Source organism: Pinus tabuliformis, chromosome 6 (assembly GCF_031772625.1).
Source record: "Pinus tabuliformis cultivar Carrire ecotype Pingquan chromosome 6, CPIR1, whole genome shotgun sequence".
Lineage (NCBI taxonomy): Eukaryota > Viridiplantae > Streptophyta > Pinopsida > Pinales > Pinaceae > Pinus > Pinus tabuliformis.
Window position 1 is genome coordinate 1,327,577,092 of NC_142292.1, and position 24,222 is coordinate 1,327,601,313.

The 24,222-nt window shown below is 39.5% G+C and overlaps 1 protein-coding gene across 1 annotated transcript in view; it reads right to left on the reverse strand.

Moving 5' to 3' along the window:
• LOC149263502 (putative acyl-activating enzyme 16, chloroplastic) overlaps positions 1-24,222 on the reverse strand; it is a 325,493-nt gene that overhangs the window by 86,375 nt on the left and 214,896 nt on the right. The window contains exons 10-13 of the mRNA XM_089426351.1: positions 20,546-20,651; positions 20,230-20,388; positions 19,986-20,039; positions 19,802-19,882 (exon numbers count right to left, since the gene is read on the reverse strand). Of these exons, the coding sequence (XP_089282477.1) occupies positions 19,802-19,882; positions 19,986-20,039; positions 20,230-20,388; positions 20,546-20,651 (400 nt within the window). The remainder of the gene's footprint in view (positions 1-19,801; positions 19,883-19,985; positions 20,040-20,229; positions 20,389-20,545; positions 20,652-24,222) is intronic.

The following is a 24,222-nucleotide window of genomic DNA, read 5'->3' on the forward strand; positions in this document are numbered from 1 at the left end:
CAATCTCCCCCCAAAGACGGTGGACGCAATGCACAGATCGATCTCGCCTCCACTTACCAAATCCTGGGCCGCAGCTAAAGCTACGGGTATTCCTCTGACCTCTCTATCTCCTTCATTTGCATTTTGCAGATCTTTTGTTCCACCATCCATTATCACTTCTGTGGCACACTACACTATGGCTATTCCTTCCTCTATTGCCACTACCATGCCCTCTTTACATTTGTTTTCCACATCCTCCTCCTCTCCATCTTCCAACAAGATTTCATCATCTCATCACTATAATCTTCACTCCCGTACCCTATCTAGCGGTACTCTGGCACATCTTGCTGGCTTGGGACTCACCCTACCTGGCTCGGCTACTCTATCTACTCGGGGGAGGAAATCAGACCTCTCCAAAGCCATCAAACGAGCAGGGGCTGAGGTCGCCTCTGGCCGTCAATCCACTCTTGATGGGGTTCTTAGAGCATTGAACACCCCGGGTAGGGTTCCCCCATGAAGTGTCTATCATTCAATTGCAGAGGCATGGCTAGTGCCTCCAAGAAACTAGCCCTGCACAAACTCTTTGAGGTTGAACCTATTGACATTATCCTGCTCCAAGAAACCCTAGGTGAGGCTGAACTCATTACCAGCTCCCTAAAATCTATATCTCCTGGATGGAACTTTATGGCAATGGATGCTGTGGGGAGATCAGGGGGCCTTGCCATTGGATACAATCCCCGTACCATCAGAGCTTTAGCATCTTGGGGAGGCCACGGATTCATTGGCTTAGATTTTTTCTCGGCAGAGCTTGGCATTAACCTAAGGGTTGTAAACATTTATGGTCCCTGTCAACAGAGGGAGAATTTCTGGCAGCACCTGCTTAATCTTACGATTTTCTCCCCTGATCACATCATCCTAGGAGGTGATTTCAATTTCTCCTTGGGTTTTAGTGAATCTTGGGGGTCTATGGCTCAAGTGGATTCTTTTACGGGGTACATGACAAACCTTCTGGAGCAGCACCACTTTGTGGATGTCCCCATGAATAAACCTCTTCCTACATGGCGGAACAGAAGGGTGGGCAAAGCTGCACTTGCTCGAAGATTAGATAGGTTCCTAATGAAGGTCCCCCTCATGCAGCATCTGCATCACTACAAACAATGGGTTGGCTCAGGGGGCATCTCTGATCACTCCCCCATTTATCTGGAGGTGTTTGGCCCTCATCCTAAACCAAAAGCCCCATTTAAATTTAACCATGTGTGGTTACAGGACCCTGCATACATTAACATGGTTTCGGAATTCTGGGCTGCCAACCTGATTGATAGGTTTGACTCCTTGGCTAAGGGCATCTGTCATAACCTGTCTCAGCTTAAGCATCTTTCTATCAATTGGGCAAAAGAGAAACATCAGAGGGAGGATTCGTTACTATCTCACATTGAATCTGAGCTAAGCTCTCTGCTTGATGAGCGAAACCTGAGGTTTGTATCAGCAGAAGACAAATCACATTTGATTGAGTTAGAAAACCAGAAGGCTAAGATCTTGAAGGAGAGAGAGGAATCCTTGAGACTCAGAAGTAGGGCCATATGGTTAAAAGCAGGGGATGACAATACCAAATTCTTTCAAAATTATGCAAAAGGTAGAAAGGTATCAAACACCATATGGAACTTACCTCTACCAGAGGGAGGAGTTGCTGATACTTTTAACAAACTCTCCCATCCTGGCACTTCTCATTTTAGGAATCTATACAAAAACCCACCTGGTTCAAATCTGGCTGATATCATCAATGTGGCCGGACACTTCCCCAGATTTGTAAATGATGATGAGGCCGAGGATTTAACTACTCCTGTGACTGCAGGAGAACTCGAAGGAACGTTGAAATGGTTCAAAAAGGACAAGAGTCCGGGACTGGATGGGTGGACCATAGAATTCTATCTTGCATTCTATGACCTACTGGGGCATGATCTGTTGAAAGTTGTGGAAGAATGCAGATTGTCCGGATCGCTGTACAATGCTATCAATTCGACTTTTATTGCCCTCATACCGAAATCTGATACCCCTTCCTCTTTCAATGACTACAGGCCTATTTCATTGTGCAATTGTCTGTACAAAATCATCTCCAAGATCATTGCAAACCGTCTCTGCCCTATCCTATCCCGTCATATTGCCCCCCAGCAATTTGCCTTTCTTGAACATCGTCAGATACATGAAGCCATTGGCTCGGCCCAAGAGGCAATACATTCGATCTGGACAAAACACCATAAGGGCATTATTCTTAAGATTGATCTGGCAAAAGCATTTGACCGTGTCAGCTGGCTTTACATTAAGATGCTTCTTATTCATCTGGGCTTTCCCCATGACTTCATCACTTGGATTATGGCTTGTATTACCTCCCCCACTTTCAACGTTCTCATTAATGGTTCGGCCTCCCATTTCTTTCATTCTGAGAGGGGGCTTAGACAAGGTTGCCCTCTCTCTCCCCTTCTCTTTTTGATCGTCATGGATGGGCTTAGCTGCTTGCTTGCTTCGGCTAAGAGTGATGGTAGTCTTTGTGGTCTTAAGATATCTGATGCCTGTTTCCTTACCCATCTCCTATTTGTGGATGATGTTCTCATCTTCCTGGATGGGAGTATTCGGGACTCTCTTACTTTCTCCAAAATTCTCTCACTTTTCTCGGCGACTACAGGTGTGTTGGCAAATCATGCAAAATCTACCATTACCTTAGCTCGAACTTCCATCCAAGAGTCTCAACTTGCCCACCAGCATTTCCCTTATTGTATCATACCCCTGGATAGGGGTTTCAAATACTTGGGTTTCTGGATAAAGCCTCTCAGTCAGAAAATTGCAGATTGGGTTTGGCTTGTCACCAAACTGGAAAAAAGGCTTTCAATCTGGAGTCACAGATACTTATCCAGAGCTGGCAGACTTGTTCTTATCAAATCTGTTCTTGAGGCCACACCTGTATTTTGGATGGCACTTGCATGGATCCCCAGGAACATTTTGGCTCGATTACAACAACTCTGTAACAGATATCTTTGGAATGGGAATCAAGACAAAAAGATATTTGCATGGGTGAGTTGGAACAAGATTGCTCTGCCAAAGAAATGGGGAGGCTGGGGACTAAAAGACCTTCCTCTATTTGCACAAGCCCTTGCAGCAAAAATGGGTTGGACTCTGCTGACAGGACAGAATCTATGGACTTCTATCACATATCATAAGTATATATGGCCTCAGCAAATCATGGACTGGGTTCGATTGCCGAGCTAGCCTAAAACTGGCATTTCATCAGTCTGGAAGGCACTATTACACTCCCTGCCTCACATCAGGGACAATCTTGTCTGGAGAATCAACGATGGAACAAAGGCCCGCATTGGTTTGGATCCATGGACTAGAGGTGGTGGTAGGTATCAGCTGTCTAGAGACCTCATACAACATCTTCATTCCCATGAGATCAAGGTGATAGCAAATATTGTGGACCCTCAGAACACCAACATCTTCTCCCAAGGATGGAAATCAGCCCTGCAGCTTGACTTACCACCACGTTGGCAATAAGAATGGCAAGAATACATATCTGCATTATGCGAATCTCATATCAGGATAAAAGAGGGACCTGATGAACTCATCTGGTGTCTTGCGGAGAATGGTATATACTCTCCAAAGACTGGATATCTATCCTTGATCTCCCACAAGCAACTGGAGCAGACTACCTTCTGGTGGAAGAGTATATGGAAATTAACATCGCCTCCTTGGACCAGACTGTTCTTTTGGTGTATACTCAGAGACAAAGTTCCCACAGGAGAGACTCTCACCCATCGATCCTTTCATGGGCCGAATTGATGTATCTTGTGCAAAAATTCATCTGAATCGACCCTCCATCTATTTCTGAAATGCACATCTCTGATTAACCTCTGGCAAAATATTTCTACTTCCATTCATTTTTCTGGGCATTGGGAAGGAGAAGATATCGGCAGTGCATGGGAAAGTTGGTACAATCAGCATCAGGGTTCAAAATTACAAAGTCTTCCTCTGATCATCAGCTGGCATATTTGGCTGGCTCGGAACCGTTCTATTTTTGACAATAGACCTGTGTGCTAGCCTCACATCACGGCCTGCATTATATCAGCATATAATGAGATGCCTGAACCTCATCAACCTCGACCCCAGAGGCCACATGCCCCAGCACCTATAGATAAAAATACAACTTGGGCTTTCTTCGATGGCGCAGCACAACATCATGGATGTGGTGGTGGTTTCATCCTTTACTTAAATGATAAGCATTATTTCAAAGTAAAGATGGGACTAGGAGCTGGAACTAACAATTATGCAGAACTCATTACCCTACGTCACCTCCTGCATTTCTCATTGGGACATAATTGCATGAGTTTAAATATTTTTGGGGACTCAAAGATCATTGTGAATTGGTTCAATAATATTATTGTTTGTCACTCTCACACACTCAGTAATATTTTGGATGAAGTAAATATATTCAAGGCACAATTTAACATCATCTCATGCAATCACATTTACAGAGAACATAACAGTTGTGTTGACGGGATATCCAAGGAGGCCACGGCACTTCCCAGAGGAGAGTGAATGATCCAGGAACAACATGGGACAAATGAATACCAATACTATCACCGGCCATACATTGATCAGAACTACCACAGGGCCGAGAGCCCTTGATCACTGGTTTTTTGTAAATTTTTTAGAAACATGCATTGACAAACTCTGTATATATATCTTACAAGTTATATTTATGTGTTAAATGCCCTGCGTGGCATATGTACAGTCATATATCAGACTCTTTTTATATATTTATCTACATAACAGAAAATGAATGAACACCCTGCGTGGTGAGAACAGCTCAAAGTAGCATAAGATTTTGGTGAACTATAAATTTTGACTGAGCCCTCAGTGGCTAGAATGATACAACATATGCAAATAGCATCTACAACATGTAATTTTTCAAAGTTAATGAAAGATTACGATTTTTCCAGTGGAAAAAAACAAGCTCCATCTTATTATGAAGAGGTCATTTGTTCCATTGAAAAGTGGCTAATTGAAGGTGGCCTAGATAAAACGGAAATTAATAAGAATCAGGTTGATGCTTACATGTTTTATCCACTGGTCATAACAGATCAGATTCATAAAGAAGCGCAGGTCACAGAAGTCTTGAACATTCCAAGTTTTCCAAATGAGCGTTTTTCGGATCAAGAAGGAAGTTGTACGCCGACTACATCATCATCAACATCACAGCCTGCAATAAAGAAAAGGCGCAAGAGAAAGAGAATGACAAAGCGGTTTGATCCATCTGATGGTCGCGAGCAACTTCATTTCCGGATAGGAAAAAGCAATGTTCCACCAAGACTATGGGACGGGGAGACGCGGGTGTGGGGACACGCATAAGGGGGATGTGTAGGAGTACCCTCAAATTTTAGGGAAATTTAGGGGGGACGGGGGGACATCAAGGTATATATATATATATATTTCAAATTCATATTCAATAATGAAAGCATAAATACAATGATACATACATAATTGAATTAATGAAATACATTGATCCATACTCATCATCCTTACTAATACATACATGATTCATCCATAGACCACGAGATTCAATAATGAAATACTCTGATACATATTCATCATTCATTATTCACCATTCTAGAATCTACATTGATTTAAAAATTAAATTCATCATTCATTATTCACCATTCTAGAATCTACATTGATTTAAAAATTAAATTCATCATTCATCATTCTAGATTCTAGATTCTAAATTGATTTAAAATTAAAAGTTATCATTCATCATTCTAGAATCTAATTAGTACTAAGCAAAATAAACTATAATAGATAATGAAATATAAAGACTGGAATAGTAAATTGATATAACTAAACTCAAAAACAGTGGAGTGATAGTCTAAAAGTCACTCTAAAGTACATAGAGGGCTTGGTGCTCTTGATTAAATACTAATTCCATACCCTTGTACATGACAAAATGCAATGGAAACATTGGAATCCATCGAATCATGAATTCCCGAAAAATTATTAAGTCTGCTGGATTTTGAGTGAGATCTAAAATTCTACTTTCTCCATATGAAATCCAATGAGGTCGGAACCACTCTCAAATATCCTGAGTCATTTCATAGTAATGTTAAAAATTTAAGTAAAATGATGAAAATGAAAGATAAAGGAGAATGTCACTTTTACTTTAAGAATTTAACATTACCATGAATTGCATAGCATTACTAGGGAAATATGATCAAATACTAGGTTTCCCCTATCATAAATCATTATTTACAATAAAATTTAAGGGGGGACGCATAGCCCATTTTGAGGGGGGGTGCCCAGGCGTCCTCCTATTGGGGAGTCGCGTCCCCCACACTGGGGAAACGTCCCCCCTTGCGTCTCCCCAAAAGGGGGACATGGGGAAACGTTTCCCCAAACGTCCCCCTGTCCTGGGTGCGTGGAGTGCGAGGGGTGCGCGCACCCGACCCTGGGGGATGCATCCCTGTGAAACATTGGGAAAAAGTCCTACCGTGTGCACAATTGGACATGGCACATCTGAGAAACAACCAACAGATTTGCCTGAAAGAAGGCAAATGCTCAGCATGCACTACATTGAACGCATCTGATGTCATGGGGCATCCTTTGTATTGTATTCCTAACCCTACACCCTTTTATTTCAGTATTTTATTTAGTAGGTAGATATTTTTCATATTATTAGGATAATTAATAAATGAAGAGCTTATATCTTTCTTGTGTTTAACGTTATATGATGAGTTTTTGGATGGACGCTACTTATGTTATATTGTGTGTTGCGTGGATGCAAATTCTGGATTCCTCTGGTGCAGCAACGTGTCCCCAAGTAGAGCCAGATGTTGACCACTACATGTCAACGGCCCATAGCAGTACAACCCCTTTTTTCGCGAAAGGGATAGCACCTGATCGATGTGTTCGTGCCGTACAACTATGATCATCAGTTTCACTTCCAAGACATTATGTAAACCCTTTCTACATGTGTATAATGTAAATAATATCAACAGATTCGTGTCGTGTATGTAATTACCTAGGTAAACCTACTTTTCTAATGACGATCTATATTCCGAGAGGTTTTATGTCTCAACGATCCATTCTCGAATGGTCAGCAGAGTTTTCCTTCAGTCTTACCCCAAAGCCGGAACGAATTTTGTCACTGGGATCTTAGGCGAGTCCTAGTGTTATAGATCGAGTCTATGTAAAAGTGATTTGGGAATAATCCTAACTATTTGGTTAGGTTATTTTATTACAAATTGTTTGGTCTGCTAAATTATATTTGTGTCACAAAAATGGGTAGTCTATGAGGATCTAGTACAGCTGGGTTTTTCTCCTTATGATGTAAAAAATATGAAAATTATGATGTAAAGTGTCTTGAGGGTTGGAAAAATAATTTATCCCCCTATAGGTTAATTAATTAAATTTTTTGGCCAAAAATTAATTAAAATCCTAAGCCAGAAATTTAATTTATTCTAGGTCCTAGGTAAATTTAAATTCTCCAAATGCAAAATTCATCGATCTTTAAAAATCAAATTTTAAAAAGGTCCCGAGACTAAGGTAAATTAATTATTTTTCTAAATTTTAAGCCTTTGGTCCCTGGGAGTTAAGTCAAAGTCAAATTTTTGAGGAAATTAACTCAAAATTTTTATTTTTGAGTTAATTAAAATGCATTTAATTGAAAAATTCAAATTTCCTTAAGAATTTAATATTTCGACGGATGATATTAAAAGAAATTTTAATCCTCATCAACAATCGAGATTGCTTTGACGAGGATCACTCGAATTAGCTGTTGGAGGATTTATCTTTAAATAGGAAGTCATTTGTCAGTGGATCCATCCGATTTTTGAGTCATGTGCTAAGTGGAAAGCTCGTGTAATCTTTTTCTGAATAATAAGAAAAAACTTTGGGGTTAATTTTCATCGGTGCTACTCTTCATGGAATAATGTAAGATGTGTTGTTTTCATGCATAATTTTTTATAAGCCATTGATGATAGCTTCTGAAGAGTGATTTGAGTACAGGGATCTTGCTCAGTCGCTGGAGTTTAAATGCTAATTTAAATTTTGAATGTAATAGCAGTTATCTCGATTTATCTGAATTTTATTATCATTTTCTCGCTCTATTTTGATCGCTGGATTTAGTTTTGGAGGAAAATTTTGATTTTGGATCCTCGGGCATTAGGGGAAGTTTTCAGTTGGACCAGCAAACTTCCAATCTGTGTTTTCTGAAGAGCCTAGCTAAAATAGCTCCGGGCTTATCATAAGATTTTTTAGTGGTGATATGCTTAGTCACCGCATTCGGCGAATTTAATCAAAAAAATTCGAAATTCGGCGTATTTAATGGACAGTCGAATTTATTCGTTTCAATTCGGCGTATTTAATGGCGTATTCGAATTTGAATGCGTATTCGAATTTTTGTCGAATAAATTCGACATTAAAATCGATTAAATTCGTTTTAATGCGTTCAAATTCGTTTTTCGGGCATGCGTGTTGGTAAATTGCTGTTTTAGGCTTTAGATTAGGTTTTATTGTTGTTTTCATTGCCGCCGCACGACAGAGACAGAGAGACTACACTGTAAGTCTGTAACACGACGCGTCGACACCTTGACGGCTCGGGCTAGGGTTTCATTGCTGCCGCAGGCCCGCACACGCTGTAACTTGTAAGTTTTTCATGAAATACATATATTAGCTACCCATTATAAATGATCAAGGCTCTTCGTATGAGTTTGTTTCAATATGAGGATCGAGGCTCTTGCTACGACTCACGAGTTTGTTTTCTTTTATCTTTAAACACAAATTTTAGTTTGTTATAGGTTGCAGTCCTTTGCACACCCGCACTCTTTCTCTTGTGACCTGTGATGATATTTTTCATGCTTGACATAACTAGGTGGATGCAGAAATTTTAAATAATGGAACTTCCATAGCTATTGATATGGTTGTGGTCCAAATATGTATTAGAGAAAACATTGAGCTGTTTGAAGATCATCTCGCCATGCAGAGAGACGGTATTAAAGTCAGTGGAAAAATGCAGCAAGCATTAGTAACAAGTTGGATCGGAATTGTAACCAATTTTGTATACATTTTTAATTCAAAAAAACTTAAAAATCATTATTATGATAAATCTTTCAACACAAATATAACTTTTTTGTTTTTGATATTGACTTTTGCGCTAGATATATGATTTTATTTTTTTAAAGGCAAGCACTTCTTTGCATCCAAATTTGTGTAGTTACTTTCTGTTTGAGGAAACGATGTACCCTTTTTATCATTCAGTGAAGTAGTCCATGTAATCTAATCCACCCAATCGGTGCTAAAGTTCGGGTGATAACTAGAATTTTCATGTTTCCTTCAACTAGGTTAGATTGTAATGCGGTGACTTTGTGTTTGAGGGACTCGTATAATTTGTGACTTAGTAATTCATTGACCATATCTATTCAATCTATACCGATGCAAACGATGTCCTCCAGGAAAAACGACACAGAAAAGAGAACCATATAAAAATGTCAAACTTGAAATTGCAAATAGCATTTAAATGAGAAATTTCTAAATCGTCTTCAATGAATCTGAAAGGACTTAAGTGCATCTAAATCTATTGTAATATAATAAAATTTTAATTTAATTCTCTAGAAACCTTTATATTGTCTCTCAACAGTGACAACAAACCCAATTCACATCATAGTCTACTTATTCATCAATAAGACATATTTAAAAAGGTATTAAATTGAAGACCTGCTAATAGAATGCTAAGATTATAACCCTTCTCTCTTTCAGAACAAATCTTTGCTCATATTGAATCAAAACAAATCTTTGCACTTAAAATTTTAACTTGTAGACCCTATTCGTGTGGAATTTTATGATCTGTAATTCATATCACAGCATTCAAGTTCATCTACGCGGAGGGAAAAGAAGACTGATAAATTTAATAACTTTTGAGCCCAGAAAACTTTATAATTCAGTTTTGAGAACTTGAAAGTTGAGGTAAGGTTCACCGAGGAAAAGGGTTGAATGTGCTAGTAATTGAAGTAACATTTATCTGGAAAAATATTCAGCAGATTAAACGTGGAAGTAGCTGGAAACTAGCATCCCATATCATACACCCACTAGAACAGTCTTAAATCAGGCTCATTCTATTCACTCAATAGACAGAAAGGTAGTTTATTCTAGGCTCAATTCCAGGCTCATTCTAGGCTCAAATTTCAATGTATTCTATTACTAATTTACTATACAGAAAGCCTGAAAGGTAAGCCAGAAACAAGCTGAACAGAAAGGTAGTGTCCACTGTCCAGTTCCACTGTCTTTCACTGTTATTTCAACAGTCATAACAAGATCAAACCTCTGTAATTTTATGTCAAGCCACTGTTCTGTAATAAATTATAATGATATCAGCCACTGTAATTATGTTCTAACTTCTCACTGTGTTGAAGGCTGAAGCCTGATTTGACTGTGTTGAATATGACTAACGAAAATGTAATTTCAACACGAATTGCAGGCATTTCAGACATTGAACAGACTTCTAAATTCCAATGGCACCCCCAAAGTCAACTGCTGTAGCTTGGACTTTTATCCAAAAAGATGGTTCTAATCTTTCATGTCAGCTGTGTGGACATAAATTCAAGGGCACTTTGACTAGAGCAGTGGATCACCTTCTCGGTATTACCAATGGAAGTGGAGGTGGTGTTGAAGCCTGCAGTAAGATCACTGATGAACAAAAAGCCAAAGTGGATAAAGACCATTCCAGTTCACAGATGCAAAGGCAGAAAATGGTGAATAAGAGGCAGCGAATTGAGAGGGAGATTGCCATGTCTTCCTCCACCATTAATTCAGTTTCAAACATTGGTGGATCTAGTTCTACAGCTCCTCAAGCAAAAACAGGTGTGCCGAAAACATTAAATCAATTCTGGAAACCTGTTGAGAAACAGGAAGTTGATGACGCTGTTGCTGAGTATTTTTATGCATGTGCAATTCCCTTTAATGTGGCGAGGAGTCCATTTTTTACAAATGTAATTAAAAAGGCCATTGATTTTGGGAAGGGCTATGTTCCTCCTGGATCTGAAGCTTTAAGGACAACTTTGCTAAAGAGAGCGAAAGACAGAGTGACAGAAAAGTTGGCTGATATTAGAGAGTCCTGGAAGCTTACAGGATGCACAATTTTGAGTGATGGTTGGTCAGATTTGTGTCATCGCCCATTGATCAATGTGCTTGTTTATTGTCCTCAAGGGGTAGTTTTCTTGAAGGCAGTGAATGCAATGGATCAAGTGAAGACATCAGAATTCATTTTTGGAATTTTGGATGAAGCGATTCAAGAAGTTGGGGTGGAAAATGTTGTCCATGTTGTTACAGATAATGCATCAAATTGTGTTGGTGCAGGGAAGCTGATTATGGAAAAATATGGGCATATTTATTGGACCCCTTGTGCAGCTCATTGCTTGGATTTAATGTTGCATGACTTAGCCAAATTTCCTTGGGTCAATGAAACAATCCGAAGAGCCAAATCAATTTCAAACTTCATCATCAACCATTGTCTCACTTTGAGCATATACAGGAAGAATGCATCAAAAGAGTTGTTGAGGCCTTGTGATACAAGGTTTGCCACTTTTTATATTACTCTGAAAAGAGTTGTTGAGGAAAAAGCGAGCCTAAGAGCTGTTTTTTGCAGCACTGAGTGGGAGAGATCTACTCTCTCAAAAGAAACTAAGGGGAAAAATGTTGAACAAATAGTGCTCAGTAATGGCTTTTGGGAAAATGCAAACAAGGTTTTAAAAATTTGTGGCCCAATTGTTAATGTGCTCCGCATGGTTGATGGTGACAAACCTTGTATGGGTTTTGTTTATGAAAGCCTTGATCGTTGCAAAGAGGCCATTGCAACTGCTTTTGATAATGTGGAAGCTGATTACAAGGAGATATGGGATTTAATTGATAATAGATGGAAGAAGATGCATAGTCCATTACACGCAGCAGCATGCTATTTGGACCCTAGATTGTTTGGGTTGCCAAGACATAGGGACGAAGAAATCATGAATGGACTTATCCAATCTATTGAGAAGCTAAATCCAGATCTAGAGATTGCAGGTTTGATCAGAAGTCAGTTGAGAGCATACAGGTAAATGTCTATTGAATTATATTCCTTTGCATGCAATTATATGAATCTTGTTGTTAATGTCTTGCAATTATATGAATCTTGTTGTATATGAACTGATTGAGACTCTCAACTTGAATGCATATAGGTTAGAAGAAGGATTATTTGGAACAGTATCAGCAAAGTATGATAGGAGCAAAAGTGATCCAACACTATGGTGGGAATGGTATGGTTCAGGGGCACCAAAATTGCAAAATTTTGCAATGCGTATCTTAAGCCAAGGAGCAAGTGCATCAGCATGTGAAAGGAATTGGAGTTCCTTTGACCACATTCATTCCAAAAAAAGAAATAGACTGTCATCTCAAAAATTAGAAGATCTTGTTTATGTTCGTAGTAATTTGCAGTTGGCATTGAAGAATGTGGCTAAAGAGTCATCCAATTCTTCTACTCCGTGGATCGATCCTGTTCCAAATGCAACAATGGGTGATGCTGATTTGTACATTGATAGTGACAGGGAATTCGCTGATGAATCTGGTGCTGAAGCATCTAGCGGATCCATATCTCATACTGCTCTTGATGACATAGAACTTTTTGATATAACAAGTGGGCAACAGGAACGTCAAGAATAAAACTTGTGTTCCTGTTTTAGAGTTCTAGTTTAGTTTTTGCATGAACAATTTGCTAGAGCCTAAAACTGCCAAGCTAGCTGCTACTTTAAAGTTTAAAGTTTAAACTCTCTTTTTATCTAATGTGGAAGCTGTTCACTCTTATTTGATGACTATTTACTCAGTACTGTTCTATTCGCTTTGATGGTTACATGGTACATCATATTTTGGTTGGTGATCAAATGGTATCTTTTAGAAATTTTCATTATTTCTTTGTCAATATTGTTGACTCATTAGAAATTTTCATGTGCTACATAAGTTATAAGTTATAACTTGCTGATTTTTCCTATACATTTCAAGCTTTTCATCGAATTATGCTTTGACTCCATTATTAATATAATTTCTAACAATAAGATAGTCTTTATAATTGTATAAATCTGCCCTCTATCTTTAATATACATTTTTTTTTTCGAATTTCTATATGTCGAATTTTATGTCGAATTTTATCGACAAAATTTGAGTTGCCGAACTTTATTCGAATTTCAAGGTCCTCGAACTCGAACTCGAATTCGAACCTGGTGACTAAGGTGATATACGAAGGGTTTTAAGCTAAGCACCTCCTTTAAAATTTCAAACTTTTATTTTTTATGTGAGAAATTGATAAATCTGGCTATTGAGAGCCTTCGATTATTAGATCTGGGAGCGGAGTTGGACTCACACTCTTCAGATCTGATAGATCTGTCATTCCTGTGCATAGATCTGTAAAGTTTTTGGATTTTCTGACTTGGGTTTCTTGGGTTTTATTTATTTTTTGTATATCTGGGTTCTAGGTGTTTTTGTTTTCAGGTACAGGTTACAGATTTGAAGGTGAATTTTGATTCGAAACCAGATCTAGGCCTTGGGGGGTAAGATCTAGGCCACCCGCCTATTCCACTTAAACCCCCACCATTATTTCTTTCAGTTTTTCAGTTTCCTTAATTGTAGCACAATTTACTATTTTTGTTATTTTTTCGGGTCCTGAACCTCCGGAGCCGTTTTGAGGCACTAAACGACATTTTTTTTGGAAAATCACCAATGTCAAATATGTGTTGTCAGCAGTTGTAGTCCTCGAATAGATCTTTCTAGTGAGGTATCGTGTGCGTCAAACGGAGACCGTATGCCAAAGTTACGACCCTGCAAAATTGATGTACCAATTTACACCAATAGGGCCCATAGTTTGGCGTTTCATCTCCTAGGGTTAGGTTTTTGGATGTTTAGCATTTTTCAGTGTTTCTCAATAAATAGGCCCTCAAGCCTCATTATAACACAGTTCAGAGGCATGTAGCCACCACATCTCTTCTCAGAGATAAGTTATCATCGTCCGAGCTAGTCTTATTTCCATTCTGTTTGTAAACATATTTCAGTATTTGATATTAATGAAATGAAGTGTTATTTCTGTTGCATCTCTATATTTATGGCTATATATGTAATTTGTGGCGTTCGTGTTTAAATTTGGATCAGATATAGAGTGGGTTGTCAAGCTCAAGATCTCGGAGGTAGGGACTCGGCCACGACCACCACATTCTGATATTCAGGCGATAATAGACAGGTACCTGGCAATATTTGGAGACATCCCTCTAGGTCGTCCACTAGACAGGGGATTTGAGCACACGATTGAATTGGAGGAGGCAGTGCATGTGGTCATCACTACCCCATACAAACATCCCAGGGCTTACAGGGATGAGATCGAGCAGGCCATACATGAGTTGTTGGCTTTGGGACACATTAGGCCCAGTTCTAATCCATTCGCTTCTTCCATGGTGTTGGTGAAGAAGGACAGAACACTTTGCATGTGCATTGACTACAGGGCCCTAAACAAGAAGACCTTGAAGAACACGTACTTGATTCTATGCATCGATGAGTTGATGGATGACCTTAGAGGAGCCAAGTACTTCTCTAAGATAGATTCGCGTTCAAGATACCATCAGATTCGAGTGTTCAGGTGTCACCATGGGCACTTTGAGTTTTCGATGATGCCCTTCAAGCTAACCAATGCACCAGCGACCTTCCAATCTAGTATGAACCATTTGTTCCACAAGAAGTGCAAATATGTATTGGTCTTTTTTGACGATATCTTGATCTATAGCAGGACGCGAGAGAAGCACTTACAGCGTTTGGAGGAGGTGTTACGCATCCTACAGGGGCAACAGTTTTATGCGAAGATATCCAAATGTGAGTTTGGACTAACAGAGATGTTGTATCTTTGCCATATTATTGGGGAGGATGGGGTGTGAGTCCACCCTAGAACCGAATCGTCAATAAAGGAGATCCCACAGGACTAAGATCCAAGGGTAACAACCAAAAGAGATCAAGGGGACAGGAGCACAAATTAAGCCTACTCTTTCCGCCAAATCCCCCCACCAATCCCTACCCAGAATTATCCATGATAAGTAAACCCAATACTCAATTACCAAATGACAAGACATACATTTAGATTCGGGAGGCCACCTTCAAACATACGATCAATACAGGTGGGTGAGGGACCACATGGTTGGCTCAGGTGGCAGAAAAATGGCACAATGAGCTAGTAGGAGGCATCAAGGGGTTGTTGGTTGTCGGTTGAGGCTCATCATGGAGAAAAAATTATCCTGGGGATATCACCCACAAAGTGGTGGGTAACATCTGGCTCCAACTGAGACGTGATCTCTCAATTGTTACAACCTCTTCCTATCCCTGAGGAGAAATGGGAGTATTTTAATGGATTTTATCACCGGGTTGCCTACAATCCAAGCCAAGGACTGCATCTATGTGGTGGTAGACAGATTAATCAAATTTGCCCACTTCTTCGCTATTTTCGCCCGGTCTTCAGCCTCACAGATAGCTAAACCATTTTTCAAGGAGGTGTTCGACTTCATGGTCTTCCGAAAACTATTGTCAGTGACCAGGACAGCAAGTTCATGGGGGGACTTTGGCAAGAGTTATTCCGTTTGGTGGGTACTAAGCTCACCCTGAGCACTAGCTATCACCCCCAGACCAATGGGCAGACGTTGATTGTAAACAAGTGGCTGGAAGGCTATTTACGCATCTATGTGACAGGCCAACAACGTGCATGGATACGGTGGTTTCATTTGGGCGAGTACTGCTACAACACAACATACCACATGTCCATAGGTATGTTCCCATTCTGAGCTTTATACAGTTATGATGCATTGACTTTCGTTGATATGATGTTTGGAGACAGTCGAGCCCCAAGGGCCAAGGATTGGATACAGGAGAGCCATGATATTTGTAATGTCCCTTCCTAAATTATTTTGGAATAGGTTTAATCTCTACATTTTGGGGCCAATTTTGGAGGAGATGGGGCCCATTCGATATTATTAGAAGGCCTAGACATTAGTAGTAAGTTATTTTGGGTTTGTTAAGTAACACGTGGGGGCCACCCACACTAGGAAAATACGCACTCCCTAGTTCGAATTGCATGAGAGGGGAAGTCAATTAGGAAAAGTGGGTTGCGGGACCCCACTTGAAGTTTTGGAGCTAAGGCAAGAGCACAACATAGGAGAAAGGGAAAAATTGAATGGCTAGTGGATGGTGAGGGCCACACAAAGAGGGAATATGCTCCCCTCTTGGAAATACGCACTCTTGGAGGGAAAGGATGAAGGGAATTGATGGTTGGGTCCCACATGAGCAAATTTGAGGAACAATGACAAAATAGGAGGCACTCATTTTGGGGCATCTTTGATCATTTGAACATTCACCTTGACTAGCACGCTTGAGCTAGAAGCCAAGTTTGCATGTGTTGTTGAGCACAAGATATTTTTAGGCGAGAATCTCACCCTTGCTTCGATGGACCTCAAGTGCTAGCCCTAGGAGGGAGTCTTCATCACCTTCAATCTAATCTGGGAGCCTTTTCAGCGTATTTGTGGAGTTGGTTCAACAAGTGGGACGCAAGAAGGAAAAATACGCAGTCATTGGAGGAGCTATTGTGGGGCAAGTGATTTGTTGGGTCTCTGGGATAACCAAGGGGCATCATTTGCTAAATATTTAGGGAAATTCCCTGGCCTCATTTTGGAGAGAATTGGTTGGGACAAGCATTCATCAGCAGGGACTGCATGGGCCTGCACAGTATCTTTTCGTGCCACACGTGGAGCATTGGGAGGAAGAGGAGTTTGTGGTTGAGACTTGTGGAGGAGTTCCGGAAGGGGATTTGTTGAATATCTCAGCCATTTTGGGAGCCTTCGGCAGTGACAATTGCAGGTGGGTCGAAATACCCAACGGCTAGGGGAGCTAGGAGAAATTGGGCCGAAATTCCGAGGCCAACATTTGGCCAAACTCTTGTTGGGTTTTGGTCGGTTATTGGAGGAGAGGCCAATGTTAATTTCCGTGAATTTTTTGAGCAACGCAGGAGGTCCTAGCAGCCACTTCTTGCAGCCAGGAGTGCAGTTCCTGAGGGCCAGCGCAGAGCTTTGTCGAGGACAGCTATCTAGTGTTTGAGCAGCTAATTTCATCACCTAGGCCTTATTAGCTTGCCTTGGGCAAGCCCAAGTGCATTCCTTCTGATTTCATATTGTACCCCATCATTTATCTTAATAAAACGGTTCAGCTTAGCGCAGATTTTGGCATTTTCTGGGTGTTTCATATTGTGTGAAATTTGTGTGTCTGTTTTTGCTATGTATGTTTTGTTTATCATTGTAAATTTCCCGTAGGGATATTACATTTACCAAAGAAGGATGCCAGATGGGAAGGAAAACAAATACTACAGCATTCGGCATTACAGTTGCATGGGGACAAACAACATTTGGGAGGGGAGGACTGTAATATCCCCACTAATTAATTTTTGCAATTTTGGTGATGGGATAAATTTTGGGCATAAAACTTAGGAAAAGTGGATGAGTAGACACCAATTTAATTTTGGGAAAAGGGGGGCTCCAAAACATTAGAAAGAAGGGAGAAATTAATTGGACGGTGGAATGTGGGGGCCACCTCAAAGAGGGAATTCGAACTCCCTTGAGGAAATTCAATGTAGAGGGAAGAGAGAAGAAAGGGAGTTCGAATTGTGGAGCCCACAAGGAGAGGGGAGCAGCAAGTATAAATAAAAGTGGAGGGCTTCATTTTGGGACTTTTTGCCACTTTCAGATCTGAACTCTCATTTGCTTGAGCTGCTCAACCAAGTCAACTCGTGTTGCTTAACAAAAGAGTTTTGCAGGCGGGAATCTCACTTCTTTCTTCGGTGGACTTCGAGTGCCACCCTAGGTTAATCCAGCATCATATTTTCAGAGTTGTTTCAGGCTAATTGCAAGTCTATCCAACCATTTCTGCGTGCAACCTGGGCGCAGTTCAGGAATTCCGTACCCCTTGAGGAGACAGCTATACTGCAGATCAATTTTAGGGATTTTGGGAGCAATTTTGCTTGGGATTTCGCTGGAGATTAGTGGTGATTTGCAGGTCAGATTTTGGGGAGGATTTCCAGGTCAAATATTTCCTTCTGAGCTTGTGCAGGAGTCTTTAGTAAGGCTTACACAAGGGCCAAGAGACAAAAAGAATTGAGGTGTGAAGGGGCTGGAGGAAAAAGGAAAATTTGGGGAGGATTTTACAGGGAATTTTGCAGGGATTTTGGGGGAGATTTGGGAGCATTTTATAGTGGTTATCCAGCAGTGTGTTCAGCAGGGGAGACTGCGTAAATTCACACTAATTTGTGGGCTCCTTAGAGAGTTGGTTTGGAGCCAAACCCTTTCTGAGTTTTGTTGGGCTTGATATGATAGTGCACCAGCTAATTTCCCAGAATTTTCTGAGCACATCAGAAGGCAGTTTTTCCATTTCCTATCTGATAGCAGCAGCAGTAAATTTCTCGGTCAGCCCAGAAATTGGAGGAGAGCTTTTCCAGCACTTGGGCATCATTACTGCAACCTAACTTTGGCCTTGCTTGCTGTAGCAAGCCCAGGTTCCTCTATTCCTCTCTATTGTACTCCATTCTGCTCATGAATAATAAAATGGCTCAGAATTTTGGTGCAATATCTTGTGTTTCTGATACGTGGTGTGTGTGTTAAATTTTTGGTTGTTATTCCTAGTTTTCTGCTTCTGTTATTCACTTAATATTTCCATTAGAAATATTACACCCTTAGATCCTTTGTATTCTATAGTCCCTAAGATTTCTTCACCATATCTCACTGGATCCCTTTCTCTATGGCTCTAATACCATGTCAGAGATGCACACATACACAGAGTGATAATGCAAAGATGAATAAAAGAGAGAGATGTACTTGGTTGATGATATATTATTGCAATGTGTTAAGAGATTATTACATATCCTATTTATGAGATGGAAGAAATATATTGAGTACATTATGTAATTTCCCAAACACCTAACCACCTAATTAAAAAAACAGCTTAATTAGTCAGCAATACATTATGAAATGATTACATCACAATGGAACTTAATAGCTATCTGATGCATATGTTATTACAGTTTGATATAATAATACACATGCCTCATGACTGTACTAATTTGGGTCAGCCCCAAGAGTTAGCTCAATCATTTAGTGCCACTTAACACTGGGTAACCACCCTGGGAATGGAGGAAGTGTCTAGAATTCGGAGAGATTATTTCCAAGGAATAAAATACTCATCTAGGTGACTCAAGGAATCTTTTGATAATTTTATCTTAAGATGCTCTCTTTGAGAATAATATGCTGTGATCACATTGCACACAGATTCTATCTCAATTTAACCTAAGATTCAGAACTAAAACTTGTATTTTATAGTTAGCATCATTATTAGTATAAAAGGTAAAGTGGAGACTTCCAATTCAGGTCAGTGACTGAGGAAAATTAAGCCTAATGGAGGGCAATATGCATACTGATGTGTAACAAATAATGAAGCAGGCACAAAGATTCCAGTTCTCCACTTTTTTATTCCTGGGATACTTTAACTCAACGAAGAGCACTATAAAATCTTGATCCTCAAAACAAGCAGAAAGAGGGAGAGAGAGATGAACAAAAAATTAAAATAAATATACAAACTTATTACTAGTTCTGAAACAAATCAAACACTTCAGAGAAGCACACTGTACGAGTGATGAACAAATCTCAATATGAAAAATTCAATATCTGAGCTTCTGTAATAAATTAAACCATACATTACACTCTGCACGACGAGCACATATAACTGGAGATGATTCTGTCAGACCATATCCATTGAGCAAGGTTATGCCGATTGCCTGCAAGAGAAATAAGTCATAGGTTTAGCCAAAATTTAGAAAGCGACAAAAAAGCACATTAACAGTTATGTTAGAATATAGATAAACCAAACCATAAACTGACCTCAAAAAAACGGTCAACGTGGGATGGCAGGCTTCCCCCACCACTTACACTTGCCTGTAAAAGTATAGGAAAATTCTTGAACACGCAATAAATGTGGCTTTTTGTGTTTTAGATTAATTTACTAGAAGCCTATAGTTTATGGCAATATACATTATATGATAATCTCTTGCTTCCTGTCAGTTCTATCTATTAGTGTACGATGACATCAATAACATCAAATATAATATGGGTAATGCAAACTAACCTTTGTTATTCCAAGTGCTGAACGAATCTTACTATAAACCAGCATCTTCCCTAATAAGTGGAATGGCCAAAATAATCCCGCAAAAATTCTAGCCCAAAGCCACTCAGATGCAGCAACTAACACTGATTGTTGCTGTTTTATCTTTGCTAAAGATTTACCCTTTTTGAACATTTTATAGACATCAGATTCACAGAAATAAAATAAAAAATGATCTAATTGTTGACACTCCATAAACATATAGATAGGCCCTAAAACAGTTTCACAGAAGAATTAAGAATTTTAACTGGCACAAAATCTGAAGAGTCAAACTGCAAACCTCATATATTCTCTTGTATTCCATGTACACCATACTGATACTGATTAAAGTAAATGCTATAAACTTTTTTGCACCTGAACTTGCTAAAAGCTGCTTCTGAATGCCACTGTAACAACACGAAACAATCACAGTCTCAGTAATTTAGGAACTCTTTGCAAAGTACATTTAACATTATTTCTGCATGCATAGTAAAGAGTTGCAAATACCTGCACATCTACTATGATTGCATAAAACTTTTTCACAAAAACAAGCTTGCTAATCTTCAGAGAACCACAGGCAATTGCATATGAAAGAAATGGATATAATTTATGAAATTGATAATTTGACTGGTTACTGATCTATATACATGGGTAAGCCTAGGACAAAATTTTCCTCCATTGCAACTTGCCAGCCAGCAGTCCTACCATGATCCACAGATAGCCAGCCTCAGAAACCTCTCATCCATGATGGTCAGTATTCATTGATCTATCTATCCTACACTTTGATGAAGGTGGGTCATCTATTGTAAGGTATTTTAACCACTTTTGCATTCAAGTGCTCTCATTCAATGTTTGATGCATCCTAATATGGATCACAAGTTGAAATTGGATTGTTGACCGCTATTGGCTCTCTAAGTAATATGACACCTCGCCTCCCCCCCGCCCCCCGTGTCACATATTTCATGTGTTTGACAAGAGTTTGATTGCTGTTGGACACAAGCCCTACTAATGACCCAAATTTTGGACATGTGTCCAGTGAAAAAACATCTTCAAATAGATGTTTTTCCTTGTTTCCACGCAATCCAGTCACAGATTTGGAGCTCTCAAAGGTTTTGGAGTGCAGTAAAAAGGAATTAGAATGGATTCCAAAACAGTTTTCAGGATTTCAAGATTTGGGGGATTGCAATGTTTCCATTCGATTTTGTCATGTATGTGGGTATGGAACTAGCATTTAATCAAGAACACCAAGCCCTCTATACACCTCGACATTGGTATCAATGATTGTTGAACTCCACTATCATGACCCTAGTAAAAATGTATGCATCACTCAGATAAAATCTCAATTTGGCATGTTAACTTTTGTCTATCTTATTTTAATGCATACAAGGTGATATTGATCATAACAATCCCAATGTGGAAAATGATTTTGATGATATGCAGTACTAGTTATTTGTTGTAGCATGATTTTTTTGAACTCTATGGGCCATTTAGGGGCTCTTTGTTGATATATTTTTGGTTCAAAGATGGATTGCACTCAATGCTATTTGGGTTATATAATATAAATATTAGTTATATGATTGAATTTGTATCATTATCATGTAAATGTTATATATATTTCATTTCATTTTGTATGTGTAATTCACTAATTTGTTATATTTTTTAATATATATTGTATTTATTAATATATAATATATAACATGTCCTCCGTGTTCTATTCTGAGGGTCATCGTGTCACATGTTGGATACTCGTATTTTTGTGCCCTATGTCCCACGTCATCATGTCATGTGACTTGGTTGTGTACTTGTTTGCTTACTTCACCTTCATGGTTATTATGTGTCCCTAGTCTAGGCTGACCTTGGCTTTTAACTTCCTCTTTTCTCCTTGACTTTCACTCTTGATTGCCTTCTTATCTTGTTGTAGATCAAAATTATGAAGTGTCTCCAAATGAGTCGAATCTTCATGCTATATATACACTTCTCAAGAGGTCGAATAGGCCTCTTCTAGGCCGAATTTTCCTTGGCAGGGCCAACTTGGCCTTGGAGGAAAAAATGACTTTTTAGACTCAAAAATAATGATTTTCTTTTGTTACAACAAGTCCAAATAGGACTACAATACATGAAAAAAATTTCTTGGAATCAACAACCCCTAGAAGCATGAAGAACATGCTTTGACGTAGACTTTGAGCATGAAACCCGTGCTTGAATAAATAAATAAAAATTTCTCTTTTTATATAAACTATACAATGTCATGATTACAAAAGTCATTATGAAGATTGAATCTAGTTACATTTTCCAACACTCCCTCTTAACTAGGGAGGTATTCATAATCTCATCATGAGGTACAAGGATTCTCAAATTGAAGTATTCTCATAAGAAGAGTCGGATTGATAAGCCATATTTAAGCATCAACATTATAACCAGCATTGTCAACATAGCAAGGCCTTGACTAACAAGCTCTATCTCTTCACTAGATCAGAGCACAATGCTAGGAGGTTTTACATGAGACATCACATTACCTCTCAAGGCACATACCCCATCCGGATGTTCACTGGGTATGTCCTTCTAGGACTATTCTTATCTTGGATCTCCTGATCCTCAAAGAATATTTGTCCTCTTCGACTCTCGTCTTGGATGCCCTACCACATCCTCAAAGAGTATCGCTATAAGAAACTACTATCTTGGATTCCTAATCCACAAGAAGTACTTGTCTCGGATGCTTATCCAATCCTCTGGACCCCATTCTCCCTTCATGGCCATCACTTAGACGTGTGGTTGTTAGTCCTAGCCTAGTGCCTGATGCATGGATAAGAGAATATAATGTCCATCATCACTACCTCTCAATCAAGGAGGAAATATCCACCAAACCAAGCTTGCTTCTTAAATACTCAAACTTCTTGTTTGGAAGTGAATATCAGCGACATGTTCATCTATAGAGATATAATGTAGCTTCATGACCCCATCTCGTATCAAACTTCTGATATAGTGGTACTTATTGTTGATATGTTTTGTCCAAGCATGAAACACTGGATCCTCAATCAACCCTATGCAACTTTGGTTGTCATAATGTGTAATTGCAGGGCTCAATGGTCCTTCAAATAAATCTAATAGCAGCTTTCTAATCTAAATAGCCTCTTTGCAAACTTCATTGTAGCAACTCGGCTTTAGCACTACTCAAAGCAACAATATATTTCTTCCTAATCATCCATGAGATCACGGACGATCCCAAACTGAAGCGTCCACCAGTAGTGCTTCTACCATCTATCTCATTGCAACCCAAGTCATAATTTGTATATCCCAATAGTTGAATCTCATTACCAGCATATCTAAGGCAATGATGCATTGTCCCACGAAGATAACTAAGGATGTGTTTGGCTGATATCCAATGGTCATGCCTTGGCTCCATCTGAAATTGACTAGGGACATTTACTGTAAACCAAATGTCGTGTCTAATATTCACAAGATATATTAAAGAGCCAATCAACTATCTATAGCATGTAGCATATGTTACCCACCACTTGTGGGTGATATCCCTAGGAGAAAATTTATCTCCATGATGGTCCTCAGTCGGCAGCCAGCACCCCCTCGGAGCCACCAACTAGCTCGATGTGCCATTTTTCCGCCACCCGAGTCAGCCATGTGGTCCCTCACCCATCTGCCATGATCGTATGTTTGAAGGTGGGCCTCCCAAACCTAAAGGTATGCCTTGTTATTTGGTAATTGAGTATTCTAATTTATTTATCATGGAAACTTTGGGCATGGATTAATGGGGGAATTCGGCGGAAAGAGTGGTCTAGGTCTGTGCTCTTGTCCCCAGGGTCTCTTTTGGGATGTTAACCTTGCACCCTAGTCCCGTGGGATCTCTTTTACTGACCTATTGTTTTAAGGATGGTACTACATGGGAAACCCTAATTTTGGTTGCGTGTTCCCACTCCTTGATTCACATATATTACTCTCCTTCCTCTCATTACAACCCCAATC